The sequence below is a fragment of the Electrona antarctica genome, assembly GCF_951216825.1.
Source record: "Electrona antarctica genome assembly, chromosome: 20".
NCBI lineage: Eukaryota > Metazoa > Chordata > Actinopteri > Myctophiformes > Myctophidae > Electrona > Electrona antarctica.
This window is the reverse complement of record NC_136801.1, coordinates 31600081-31614134: the sequence shown is the minus strand read 5'-3', so window position 1 is coordinate 31614134 and position 14054 is coordinate 31600081. Positions and strand designations below refer to the sequence as shown.

Sequence of the window (14054 nt, the reverse complement as noted above, 5' to 3'; positions counted from 1 at the left end):
GTTCAAAGTATAATGTTTTAGTCGTTTAAAAATAAACCTGTAAATGTGTCGATGTTATTCTAGCAGCAACCTGCTGTTTAGACCTCAGACACTTCCCGCCTTTGCTAAGCAATTCGTCCCATCGCCCAGAAGGACGCATCGCGGATCGCGCTGTGTGATTGGCTAGTTGGTTGTCAGGCCAACAAGATCCCACTGATTTGCGTGATACTCTGGATCCCATTACCCAGAGGGACGCATCGCGCTGTGTGCTTAGGCTGTGTGACTGGTTGTCTGTCACATAGTTGTCACAAAGACAAAAAAAAGGTAAATATAAATGAATAGATTAACTAGTTTTACTTTCCAAAAGACAAACTATATTGTCCATTAAATAATTATTAGAAATAATTAGAATAATTTACAAGAAATAAATTCAGAGAATAATGGCAAATCTAACATCCTGTAGTAGATATATGTCACAACAGTCACACATGTTCATATAAATTGCCTGGATGTATTTTAATAGGCTATTGACCTCTCCACTTCATGTAGGCATTTATTGCGTTTCCTCCTTTAAAAAATGAATAAATAAGGATATACAAAGTGACATGGAGCCTGTGTTATTATACTGCTTTTATTTAGATAACATTTGCCCACCCCTTTTTTTCCCCTCACTGTATATGTTTCTTTTCCCTTTTTACCTCCTTTATGATGAATTCCTGTTCTGTCTATAGAAGTGTCTATTTGTACGTCTCTAAATGTTTTGATGATTTGAACATGGTGGACCCTATTGGAAACAAGTGTAATGCTTAATTGGGTCGTCCACTCACAGTTAACAGCCTTTGTATTGAGTTTGTGCTTGAAATGTACTGTAATTCTGCAAACTGTTAATACATTCTTCAATCAATCAATCAATTATAGCTGTAGAGTAGGACTGGACAAAAGAGAGACAGAGTGCGCTGTGTGTGTGTGTGTGTGTGTGTGTGTGTGTGTGTGTGTGTGTGTGTGTGTGTGTGTGTGTGTGTGTGTGTGTTCGCGCGTGCGTGCGTGCGTGAGAACGTTTGGTTTCCTTGAAGTTGAAAGGCGTGCTGAACTTGATTGAACCTTTGTGTGAATTTAGCCCCCTCTCCCACTATGTGATATATTATGTGAACCCGCCCCGCTAGCCAATGAGAGTGCGCTGAGGAATAATCAGAGCGTGACGGAGGAAGGACCAATGAGGCAATGTTTTCTTGGCCGATGAGTTTTAAGGCTGGGACCGAGGCTGCCAATGAGGAGGCTGCGAAGGACAATAGGGGCGGGCGTTAAGTTTTCTGTGTCACAGGAAACCGGAGCAAACACTCAGACAGTCTGACGTTTGTGTTTACCAGACAAACAACTACATGAGAGACATGAAGACAAATAGATAGCGATTGGGAAAATACATATTAGAGAGTCACACAGAGAGAAAACAGAGACAGACACAAAAAGAGGACGAATTAGAGAGAGAGAGACACACACACAGGGCGGAAGAGAGAGAGGAGAGGACTGGAGATAAATCAAAAGTGATCGAGTCAGTGAGATCCCGAGAGAGAGAGAGTGGGAGAGAGAGGGAGAGAGCGCGATAGAGCGAGCTATGGCTGACACAGAGGAGCTGTCAGACAGCAGTGGTGGTGGTGGTGGTGGAGGAGGGGTTAAGTACTACAGGTTGTCAGAGATCGAGCAGCAGAACACCTTCAAGTCCACCTGGCTGATCATCCACGACAAGGTCCATGACGTCACCAAGTTCCTGGAGGAGGTACGTGACATCACAGCCAGCCAGGGTCATAATGGCCAGGGCAGGGGTCTTCTCTTCATTTGGTAACCCTTTAGTCCAGAATCATGGGCACAGGGCACCTGAATACATAATTTTATTTGTAGTTTATTTATATTTTTTATGACATTTATGGTTTATAATAATTTCTACAATTGATTATAAACCTGTGTATATTCAGTCATCTTGGACATAAAGGTATAGGCTACATTTAGGTCTGATGATGCCGTGCATGTTCATTGTTCAAATCATGTATAGGCTACTGTCCCACAATTTTCCAAAGCATATCTTAGGGTTAGGCAATTGAGGTGGCCACTACAGTATGACCTATTTGAAGTGTGTGTGTGTGTGTGTGTGTGTGTGTGTGTGTGTGTGTGTGTGTGTGTGTGTGTGTGTGTGTGTGTGTGTGTGTGTGTGTGTGTGTGTGTGTGTGTGTGTGTGTGTGTGTGTGTGTGTGTGTGTGTGTGTGTGTGTGTGTGTGTGTGTGTGTGTGTGTGTGTGTGTGTGTGTGTGTGTGTGCGTGCGTGCGTGCGTGCGTGCGTGCGTGCGTGCGTGCGTGCGTGCGTGCGTGCGTGCGTGCGTGCGTGCGTGCGTGCGTGCGTGCGTGCGTGCGTGCGTGCGTGCGTGCGTGCGTGCGTGCGTGCGTGCGTGCGTGCGTGCGTGCGTGCGTGCGTGCGTGCGTGCGTGCGTGCGTGCGTGCGTGCGTGCGTGCGTGCGTGCGTGCGTGCGTGCGTGCGTGCGTGCGTGCGTGGCCGGATTTACCCTCCCAAGGGCCCCCGGGCTAGACAAAACTATAGGGCCCCCCTGGACCAGATTGGGTACCCAGCCCCCCCAAAAGATGCAGGCAGACAAACAGACAGACTAGTTGCTGAATGAATGCAGCCACTAGTAGTATTTCACAAGTATTTCACAATGTGCTCTATGCGAGAGAGAGAGAGACACAGAAACAGACACAGAGAAGTCGTAGAGACATTGGCAGGGGTTTCCTTAGCTACCCCACAACACAGTGTCACTGTCTGCAGTGCAGACAGCAGAGCTCTCAATGTTTTAACCATAATACTAAATTCACAATAACTAAACAAATCTCACTTGAATTGGATTGCAATACTTTACAGACTGGGCCCCCGGGCTGCAGCCCACCCTAGCCCAATGGTAAGTCCGCCTCTGTGTGTGTGTGCGTACACACACGTGCAAGCGTGCATGTCATAATAAACATCTGTACCTTGAACCTTGCGGAAGGATTAGATCAAATTCCACACAGCTTGGCAGGGTTTTTTCTTTTCTTTTTCCCAAACAATAGATCAATTACAGGGGTGTACATTTTAGTTGAAACATAATAATATTAAAAGTAATAAAGCTCTATATTTTGCTTTGACTTTAATAGCAGGTATCTGCACTAAATTTGCAATTTCACATATGTATCTTATCCTGTATCTTCTGGAGTAGTGCTGCTGCTTCCTGCATTATGTGCAAATTGGAAACACGCTGCCAAATAGACCCACGTAGGAGAAGAAGAACCAGGTAGCTCCCCCTTCACGCAACCCTATTGGGGTTTTGAATGACGCTTCCAGACCACAAGGGGGTTGTGGCCGAAGCTCGCTGCCTGCTTTCTATAACGCATCGAGTGACACACAGGCTGACAGGCAGCCCAGAGCATGCCGGCAGAGCGCGCCACGGGATGGTTATATATTTTATAATACATTAGGCAAACTTTGACAGAAAAAGACTCGCTCACCGTATAGAAAATAGAAGTAAAACTCCTTAAACTGAGACTGCTCTGTGCTCAAAGTGCAATTAAAAAGCAAACGTTTCGGTCGTAGGACCTTCGTCAGTGCTATCTGTCCTAGGACAGATAGCACTGATAGATCTGTCTATTTTCTATACGGTGAGCGAGTCTTTTTCTGTCAAAGTTTCCCTTATGTTTTTGAGACCACTGCTACCGTAGTCAAGTCTGGAAAGAAAAAAAGGGCGAAGAAAGGCGCAACAGTTTTCTCAGTGCTTCATAATACATTAGGCTACATAAACGCTGCTGTCGCCTATCAAGGCATTTTATTTACATCATGGTTTTACATTCACCATTGCTGATGAGCGGCGCTTTGTAGGGAGGCTTGTTCATATCATATATGGCTCTGCATCAATGTATAATAAACATATGCGTTGTGAGCCATGATGTCATAAGTTTTGCGGATTCACCGTTTTGCCTGTTTAGATGGAGACTCGAGGAAACAACGTTCTCAAAGATTTCCACTCTGGAAGGTTGTTTCACTTTGTTGCGTTTTCACCTCCCCAAAACGCCGTTCTCGTCTAAAGGGACCCCAGCAAACGATACTTTATTTTGCCGTTTCCTATGAACACTGTTCTCGTCTAAAGACCGCCTTAGAAAAATAATCACCTGTACAGAATTTCTTGACAGAAAGTAGTAGTAGATCATAACATGTCTACGGTGGATTTTAATGAAACAAACGCTTTGCAGTTTGAAAGTGGATAATTCAAGCTTTCCCTACAGCTACAATGTTGGTGAGTTTGACGTTGTTTAATACAAACAGATCGCAAATGCAATTTTAATGAATGTGCAGTCACTGGATGGCATTGCAACTCTAGATTCATCCCATTATAAAAAAATATATAGTGTTGCCAATTGCAGCTAGGCTCCTGTCATCACAGGATTTACTGTGTTTCATCCTAATCACTAATCACTAATCCTAATCACTCATGCACTCGTCTTTACTACCTACGCCAAGCTCTGAGTGCCCTGTAACCCCACAAGGCCACTGGCCATGACAATATTCCCTCCAAATTTCTCAGAGACTCAGACATCTCTATGGCTCCAATCATCACCCACATAATTAACCTCTTCATCAAGCAAGTACAGGTCCCTCAAGATTTCAAACTTGCCAAAGTAACCCCCCTGCACAAGAAAGGGAGCAAATTAGAGCCCGGCAACTACCGCCCTATTTCTATTCTTAGCTCCATCTCGAAAGTGATGTTGAAACGTATCTTGCCACAAAAAGAATTATGTACAAATTCCAATCTGGCTTCAGAACATCCCACTCCACTGATACATGCCTCCTCTATTTGAGCGACCACATCAAACACTAGGTGGATGCTGGCAAATACTGCGGCATGGTCATGCTGGACCTCCACAAAGCTCTTGACACCAAAGCTAAAAGCAATTGGTTTTGAATCATAGCACATCAGTGAGCTGGCTGCAATCCTACCTGGAGGGGAGAGAGCAGATGGTGGAGGTGAACGGAACACTGTCGCGTCCTGGAGGCCCTAACAGAAGCCCTCGTACAAGGTTTCTTCTACCACAGCACCTCTAAGGCCCTTAAAACAAGGCTCCAGACTTCCCAAAACAAACTGGTCAGGCTACTACTTGGCCTCACTCCCCAAACCCACCTCACCCCTGCCCACTTTGATAGGCTGGAATGGCTTAGGGTTGACGACAGAGCATCTTGCAATGGGTCTGGTCCACAAGATTCGCTACACCACCAAGATACTCGTGTACCTCTAAATACTTCCTTAATGTCAACAAAGTCCACACCCACAACACCAGAGGGAGTTCAACAAACCATGTGCAACCCAGATTCGGCACAAACAAGTGACTAAATTGTGTGTGTGTGTGTGTGTGTGTGTGTGTGTGTGTGTGTGTGTGTGTGTGTGTGTGTGTGTGTGTGTGTGTGTGTGTGTGTGTGTGTGTGTGTGTGTGTGTGTGTGTGTGTGTGTGTGTGTGTGTGTGTGTGTGTGTGTGTGTGTGTGTGTGTGTGTGTGTGTGTGTGTGTGTGTGTTGCACAAAATATGTCTAGTGCAACTACACACTTTCATTGGTCAGTGCAACTTACATTTAGCCATTTTGTAGGTATGTCTTTGTGCATGTGTGTACAGTATGTGTTAGGAAAAGATTGCTCGCCAGAGTAAACCGCAGCCGCTAAAAGGTTCGTCTGGAGCCCTGCTTAAAGGGAAGATGGACCAGGTCTGTCTGTAGTCTCTCGAGTCCAGGTCTGTAGTCTCTCGAGACAGACTGTTGACAAAGGAAAAGAGGGTGCTGTTTTTTCCTTTATTTTTGACAATGGGGTTAGGGTTTCTCTCTCTCTCTCTGTTAGCTCAGTCAGTTTACAGTTTAACTTCAGTTGTTGAGTCTTCATTGGGACTGCTTCAGATTATTTTGAATATAATATAATCAATATATTTCTGAGTAATCGCAGAATTTAGCAGTGTGTTATTTCTTTCGTGATAACAGACCGCTCCGCTCTATAACAGACTGGGACTACCTGTCACGCAGAGCCTACCTGTCACACAGAGCCTCTGTTTCGATGGGCGCTGATGGGACGCTTGTTTTACAGCGCCGGCTACTACTAGTAGGGCGGTGTTATATGGGTGCATGCTTTCCGACATACCATTAGTCCGAACGACAACCTACCTCAAACCCTAACCTAACCATAACCGCAAGGCAAGCACGGAGCAGCGCATCCCTCACCAACCTTAATCAGGTCGTTTTAACGGACCCCTCACCAACCTTAATCTGGTCGCCTGTAAAACAAGTGCCCCCTCAGTGACCATCGACTACCAGGCTCTGCGTAAAAGGTCATCCCATAACAGACCGCTGCCTAATCAAACCCTCGGAGCACCTGGCTGCAGCCGCTTGATTTACTGCTGTTTCCAACATGACAGTCATGTAAACACACACACAATGTCATTTAAAGCTAAACATTGCTCTCAAAAATGTTTTTGAATTTGAGCGAGAAATAGACGAAGCAGTATCCGAAAATGGATTCTATTTGATCAACTCACTTCCTTGTTTTCCGACGCCGGCCAGCGCAACACTTATGGAGTACTTTCATTACCGCAAGCAAGGAAATATCTTGTTTTATCTTGTTTTGGGTCAATGTATTCATTTATCTATTAAGTAGCCATGTAATAAGCTGGATAATGTATGGCTGAGTGGTCATTGTTTATATATAAATCACCTTCAGGTTAACCACCTGTGATTTATCTATAAGTAATGACCACTCAGCCATACATTATCCCTTACTGAATGTTTTGTGTTTTTTTAATTTTTTTATCAGCCTTTAGCTGGAGGAGAGTCTGGGAAATGAAAAGTCTGGGAAATGAAACGGCTGTTTGTATGGCTCATATGAGCTGGACACGCCTTGTGTCAACACACACGCACGCATGCACGTGTGCACGCACACAATACAAACTCATTCCCACATTGTGTTCATACAGTATTCCTGTCGGGTGGAAACATTGTATGTCCAATACAGTTACATTTCAGGAAATGGGGAAAAAAGGAACTTGTGTTCTGATGGATCCGATTTATTATTTAGTCACAAGCTCTTGTTAATAGTTTTCATTGGTTCAATATTTGTAACTTCGGGGAAAATGTTACAACTATGAGAAGTCGTAACTCGTTCTCAAATCTTCTCAAATCGTAAATGTAACTTGAGTTTTGTTTCTCAGAGATTTGTATCATAATTGCCTCAAGATGCGCTGTCACAAATCCACCACTGATGGACTCATAAAGAGTTTGTTTTTGTCCCTCAAGCTATTCTAGCTCTGAACAACGACCTGTCTGTCTTCAAACTATGACTCTAAAAGGTTATTTAGTTTGGACAATCATCTCTTTGCACAATGTACTGTTCACTGGCTCAGAACTGTCACTGATCAATACACAATATAAATTACTGCTAGCTTTCATAGCTGTCGGGCAAAAACCTTCATATTCCATATGTTTATGCTTGTAAAAATGAATGTGGTCTCTCTCTGTCTTTCTCTCTCGCTCCCTCTCTCTCTCTCTCTCCCTCAGCACCCAGGAGGAGAGGAGGTGCTGAGGGAGCATGCAGGAGGTGATGCCACAGAGAGCTTTGAGGATGTGGGACATTCCACTGACGCCAGGGAAATGGCTGCCCAAATGGTCATAGGAGAACTGCATCCTGTAAGTGTGTGTGTGTGTGTGTGTGTGTGTGTGTGTGTCATCTGAATTTGAAAACTGACGGATGTTGTGGAAATATTTTAACAACACAAATCGTGTACGGCGGACCCTGGTACAAAATATTTTCAGATGGGGGTCCACGTCCAAATGCATTTGACAGTTCAGAAACCTGCCCACCACCAGTGACATCATCAAAGGGGATTCCTGGCTAATTGAAATTCAAAATTCCCAAACCTGCCTACAGACGATGCAGGTTTCTGAACTGTAGTGTTCACAGAGTGACGCCGTCTCCGTCACCGTCAGGGAATGTTTCCTTTTTAATCAATGAAGGGTGGCTCCAATGCCCGCGTTGCGTTGCGTGACTGCATTCAAATTGCCCCGGTTTGTTTTTTAAACACTTTCCTGGGGTCTTTGTGTGTAATATGTGGTTTAAGATATTTTAGATTTTAGCAGTGTCCATGATGTCACAGACACTGGTCTCACTTCCTTCCTGGACTTCATGTTGTCTCAGTAAGACAGCCCTCCCCCTATCCAAAGACTGTCTAAAGAGGACGAGACGCGAATGTTGCTTATGGTGCTCCATGGAAGGAAAGAAACATGCGCAGTTGAGACCAAGGAAGCTGAACACGGAAGTGTTGGCTGCATATAGCCCATTGCGCATGTTTCTTTCCTTCCATGGAGCACCATAAGCAACATGGCGTCGCCCGTACGGTCTTCGCGTCTCGTCCTCTTTAGACAGTCCTTGCCCCTATCCACAAGGAGGAGCAGTGCACCAAAGCATTATGGGAATTGTAGTCCAGGAAGGAAGTGAGCCCAGTGTCTGTGACATCATGGACACTGCTAAAATCTAAAATATCTAAAACCACATATTACACACACATAAAGACCCCAGGAAAGTGTTCTAAATCTTCTAAACATAATTACGGGAACGGGAACCCCTTTTGGTGTATTAAGCATTATGTTATACTTTAGCAATTGATATATAATAGCAGATCTACAAGCTCGTAGCACAGCACTAGGTGCTGCGCTATGAGCTTGTAGATCTGCTATTTTTTGAAAAATCATGCCAATGTGGCGCAAATCTTTGAATATATGCTTTTACAGAGAACGTTTTAACTTAAAATCTTTGCTCCCTGGAACAACATATTTTCAGATTTCGGCCAATTACATATAATTTTTGCGGTCCTTGACATGAAATTGTTTGAGAACCACTGACACAGAAACTGTCTGAAGACATATTTTTTTAATCGGGCCTCAGGTCTAAATGGGTTAAGGTGATTATAAATATAATTGGGTTGGTTGGTTGATTGATTGATTGATTCTTAATGTTGCTGTTGTATTGATTGTTCAGAGTCATGAGATACTACACTAGGTTACACCAAGGTTTCTGGCTTAGCTTGTGGTTTTGAACATTAATAGGGATTGAAGCGGAGCATTGACTTTGAATCATTCTTCCTTGGCTCCAAAAAACAATCACTTCCGTTCTGTTTTGTCTTTGTTTAATTGAAGAATATTACACATACTGTGGTGCCGTCAGTACAGTGCATGCATGCGTGCGTGGCGTGCATGCGCAGGTTGTCTGAGGATACACGTCTGTTGTTTGTCACAAACAAGATAATTCACAACAGCAAAGCATCTTGTTTATGTCACAATCCTTCTATCCTCCTAACTCTCTCTCTCTCTCTCTCTCTCTCTCTCTCTCTCTCTAGGATGACAGAGCAAAGGCCAACAAACCACCGGTAAGTGGTTGACCTGAGTTCAACTCTTTATCGTGTGATGATGCAGTGCTGTGATGATAGACAGCACACGCAGTACCGCACACTGGATGTTTTCCAACAAGGTTCATATGCAGTGGTGGACTTTTATGAATTGTTTTACATAAGTAGTAATACAACAGTGTAGAAATAACTGTTTTTGGCCGTGTATTAATTTACTTGAGTTAAAGTACAAATTTATCTGCAGAAGTATACTTGTATACTAATAGAGTTAAGTTTTATTTATTTTTCAAAATGTGTCAATCCTTTTAAAAATATACCCGTTCTACAAGCTATAGACAAAGAGACATTTAAAATAGACCTCAGTTCAATTTGTTAATGTATATTTTATTTTGTCATATTAATCTAAATCTACATATCTACATATTTAGTATCTAGTAACTTTTCAAATAATTGCATTAAATAATTTAAGTAGAACAAAAAGTACAATATTTGCCCGAGATGTAGTGCAGTAGAAGTCTATATAGTATTGGAAAATTGACACACAATTGAAGTAAATAAAAGTACCTCAGAATGGTACTGTACAGTGTACACAGGTTCACATTCCTCATCTGATCCATTGAAACCATTTCTCTGGAAACTGACCTTGGTTGAGGCAGTGGGTGCTCAGCTTTGAATATAACTTCACTCATAAACCAACCAACTAAGTGGAAAAAGCGGCACTCCAAAATAAAAGATGCAAGACTAGCTCAGATGCAATTTCTCATGTTTATTTGAACATGATGTACTATAGCTTGTGTTTTAGTGTACTATGGTGGTAAAACTGTCATCTGTACTTTCTTCCTTCTAGGATATAAACGTGAAATCTATTGATGACAAAGACAGGTACGTACACACACACACACACACACACACACACACACACACACACACACACACACAAATTGGTGTTAAAGTGCTCTCTGTAGTTGTTCTCATGCATGTGCCTGGAAGTTCACCCATTGCTAGTACACACACACACACACACACACACACACCCTGTCTGTCTGTCTGTCTGTCTGTCTGTAAGTTAGTTGGTTAGTATAGCTAACATGTGTCTCTCTAGTCTATTGATTATTAGTGAATGAACTCTCTCTCTCTCTCTTTGCGTCTAGTTGGTGGTCTAGCTGGCTGATCCCAGGCCTGTCCGCGGCCATCGTCACCCTGTTGTACCGCCTGTACAGCATGGACGTGGCCGACCACCAATGACATCATCAACGCCCGACGCACACGCTTCACTATGATGTCATCAGCGGGCGCCTACCACTGCCAATACGTCAAGTAAAATCAAAGACTCACAGCCGCACAGACCAAAGGGACTGCGGAGGGGTACTTCTGTCCACGTCCACTGGCCTTATTTGGTAGAAGCAGTGGTTCTTAAACCTTTTTAATTTCAAGGACCACCTATAAATGGGGGTCCATACAAATGGGGTCCATTTGGTTCCTTTTTCAAACTCAAGAGTTACGCCAGGGCTCCACCGGACGTGTTGCGTCTCGGTCGTGTGTGTCAAAAAACGCACCGGTTCAATTTTAATGCACGCGTTAATGTCACGCAACGCGGGCAGTGGAGCCACCCTTCATTGATTAAAAAGGGAACATTCCCTGACGGTGACGCGACGCTGACGCGCCCGGTGGAGCCCCGGTGTTACAGAGCCAGGGTCCATCATTTTGAAACCCCCCCCCAGCAAGGATGCGGACCCCAGTTTAAGAACCATTGCTTCTATAGAGTGCCGATGGATCTTTTCTCGCATAATGACATGCCCGAAATTGAGATCCATTGCCATTGGAACACAGGTTCTTTCTTTTTACATTCCCTGAAAAGTAACGGTTTTGCAGAAACAAAGTTTCCGCCCGACAGCATCATATTGCTAGTTCTGCTGCAGCTCCATCTATATGCTATACTGTAGCTAGCTGCATTTCCACTGCATGGTACAATCGACTCAACTCAACTCCCTTTTGACATCAGGTATTTCCTTTTCCACTGCAGATAATGATGAAGTTAGCAGCACACATACTGTATACATACAGTACACAGACAGACAGACACACAGAAAATGACCAGTACAACCACAGCCTTACACTGCTGGCCACTGAGCAGCTCCACTAGAGCAGTCGGAGGTTCAAGCAGAAATAACATGCATTTTAAAACTGTTTTTAATATTTAATGTCATATTGTCTATGTCTTAGGGGCACATCAGCGGTGCTGGGGGGAGGTGAACATTCACTTCAGGGTCCGGTCCAAAGAATCGAATCGGTTTTGTCTTTCTTACTGGAGCGGCAGTCAAGGCACATATTAAGAAAAATACCCCAGAATAAAGAGATCCGTACACGTTAGGAGATCCAGGGCTACAAACATTTTCATGGATTAAAGTTCTCAGTCGGTCGCCACGACTGATTTCAGTCTTTGGATAGAAGCCAGCATGTACTCTGTGGAAGCATATCGCACACCAATTACAGAATAGCCTATCTAGAAGCTCACAATGTGTCGCGCATGTTCAGAAGAATCTTGAATAATGGTCTTGCATATTTCATAACAGCAAAGGTTAAAGCGTCAATCGAGTCGAGTTGAATCGTTACCATATCGTGGAAATTCACCATGCACCATGCAAATGCAAATGACTACAATACACTAATGTTTAACCAACCAATCATTTCGTATTTCACTAATGAAGTAATGTTGCTTTGTTGTTCTCGTTTCATTTACATACTGAGATTTATATTTGAATATGCTTTATATGGTAATAATTTGTTTTGCATCGCTACACTGAATTTGTATTATTTTGAAAAATACTGATGGATGCATTTGTAGAAATGCAATGAATGTACAATTTCTTGCTATGTATTGTATCTTTGTATCTGACTGTAATAGTTTATTTTGTACTCAATACAGACATTCAATCACTGAGTCAAATGAGATTTTTGTTACTACAATTATTTGAAAACTTCAGTTACAAGTTACTTCACAGATTTAGATTATTATTATTATTGCAAAACATGCATTAACCAATTATACCTTTTTTAATATACTTTGGCTATTCAAAAATAGCAGATATACAAACTCGCAACGCATCATGTCAGCTTTGCAATGATGGCAGTTAAAATGTAAAGCTACTGTATATAAAAGCAAGCATATAGTATGATCACTGCTGGGTGGAACATTGTATCTCCATATTTCAACGTGTGTTTTTGTTCGTTGTATTAATGCCGTAATACTACAGTGCAAAGGTTGTACATGGTTTCCACCGGACAGTGAGTTCCATCTCCATATTTCAATGTCTGTTTTTTTTGGTAAATTACCGTATTGTCCCGAATATAAAACGATTATAAGATGATCCCCATTTTTCAAGACTAATTTGTGGAAAAATAACATTGAATGTCAAATAGTCTAGTCCCTGATTATAATACGACTCTTTTTTTAGGATATTTCCATTGGAGAAAAAAAACGTCTTATATTCAGGCCAATAATGTAATGCCATAAGCCATCACAAGAGTGTCGCACAAAAGTAGGGAAAATAGCAGATCTAATGAGCTTGTAGAGCAGTTATTTTCGCCGTCGGGAGTCGAACCCGTGGCACACTGCCAGACTGGATTACCAGCCAAGGTGCCTGGACCACTGAGCCATGGCCCAGGCCACGATATATTAATCTAATGCATTGGTATAGCTACAGTCATTTTGAAGTGGGATCAGCTCAAGGTGGCGTCAACACTATAGGGTTTCACGATATTAGGAAAACGTCATATGAGATAACTGTTGATTATTGTGATGTTTACTTGTGATAAGCATATTGAATTATTTTAATGTCTTTCTTGCGTGCCTTAGGTTTGCTGGTAACAGAAACCCAGACAATGGATAGCTTACTTACTGTATGCACACACTGAAAAACGTGCTATATACCATCTTAGAAATACGTTTTCTCACTGCTCCGCCAAAATAAATTCTTCTAATATAAACAATAACATCCTTTATACCTGAATATGAATGAATACAAGTTAAATAATCTCTCTTGTGATATGTAAAAGTCTTGTGATTTATGTATATTGCGCTTGTCTATTGCAATAACAATTAATTTCCGGTAGCCTATTGTGCAGCACAGCAGATGGCTTCATAATGAAAATGATTCAAAGCTAAATCATATTTCCACAGAGCTGTTTTGACTTTATTGTGGGATGTAATTAAAGTAATTAAATGTACTATCCTACGAGCACATAAAAAAGGGAAAGAAATGCTACTTGACAACAACGCAGACTGGCTGTCATGTTTTTGTTACTTAGGCTTGTTTTGATTTGTTTTTCTTCTGGTCCACAAGGTTAAAATATAATACAGATAGCATGTTATATTAGACAGATGCTAGGATCATTGTTTACCTGGTATCCTATAGTTTCAATGTACAGATTATAATTTTTTATACCATATTGTTTTGACTGTGTTTACCATGCTTATTATAGAGTAGTTCCGGAGCAACGGATTGTGTGGCCTTGCTCATTCCCTGATGGACTGATCAAGGGTAGCTACTGGGACGTAAATCGGGATTTGATCACCCCGGCTGGGTCGCCTGAGTGAGGGGTATGATGTTGGAAGACCCGAAACCCCGTTGACATC

At 42.5% G+C, this 14054-nt stretch overlaps 1 protein-coding gene across 2 annotated transcripts; it reads left to right on the top strand.

The window, feature by feature from the left end:
- Positions 1-1264: 1264 nt before the first annotated feature.
- cyb5a (cytochrome b5 type A (microsomal)) lies at positions 1265-12359 on the top strand. 2 transcript variants are annotated; one of them, XR_013788471.1, is made up of 6 exons: positions 1265-1753; positions 7575-7703; positions 9410-9439; positions 10266-10300; positions 10570-11835; positions 11874-12359. XR_013788471.1 is itself a non-coding variant. In XM_079489563.1 (5 exons), exons 1-5 carry the CDS (start codon positions 1592-1594, stop codon positions 10661-10663), a joined length of 450 nt encoding a protein of 149 aa, XP_079345689.1. In that variant the 5' UTR covers positions 1265-1591; the 3' UTR covers positions 10664-12359. The 2 variants fall into 2 exon arrangements, 1 of the variants encoding a protein (XP_079345689.1); XM_079489563.1 differs by having other exon boundaries at positions 10570-12359.
- Positions 12360-14054: the final 1695 nt, after the last annotated feature.

Coding starts and splice junctions, on each gene's coding strand:
- cyb5a (XM_079489563.1), top strand. CDS start 1,592: ATGGCTGACACAGAGGAGCTGTCAGACAGCAGTGGTGGTGGTGGTGGT. Junction 9,440..10,265: donor CAAAGGCCAACAAACCACCG/GTAAGTGGTTGA, acceptor TCTTCCTTCTAG/GATATAAACGTGAAATCTAT. Junction 10,301..10,569: donor TCTATTGATGACAAAGACAG/GTACGTACACAC, acceptor CTTTGCGTCTAG/TTGGTGGTCTAGCTGGCTGA.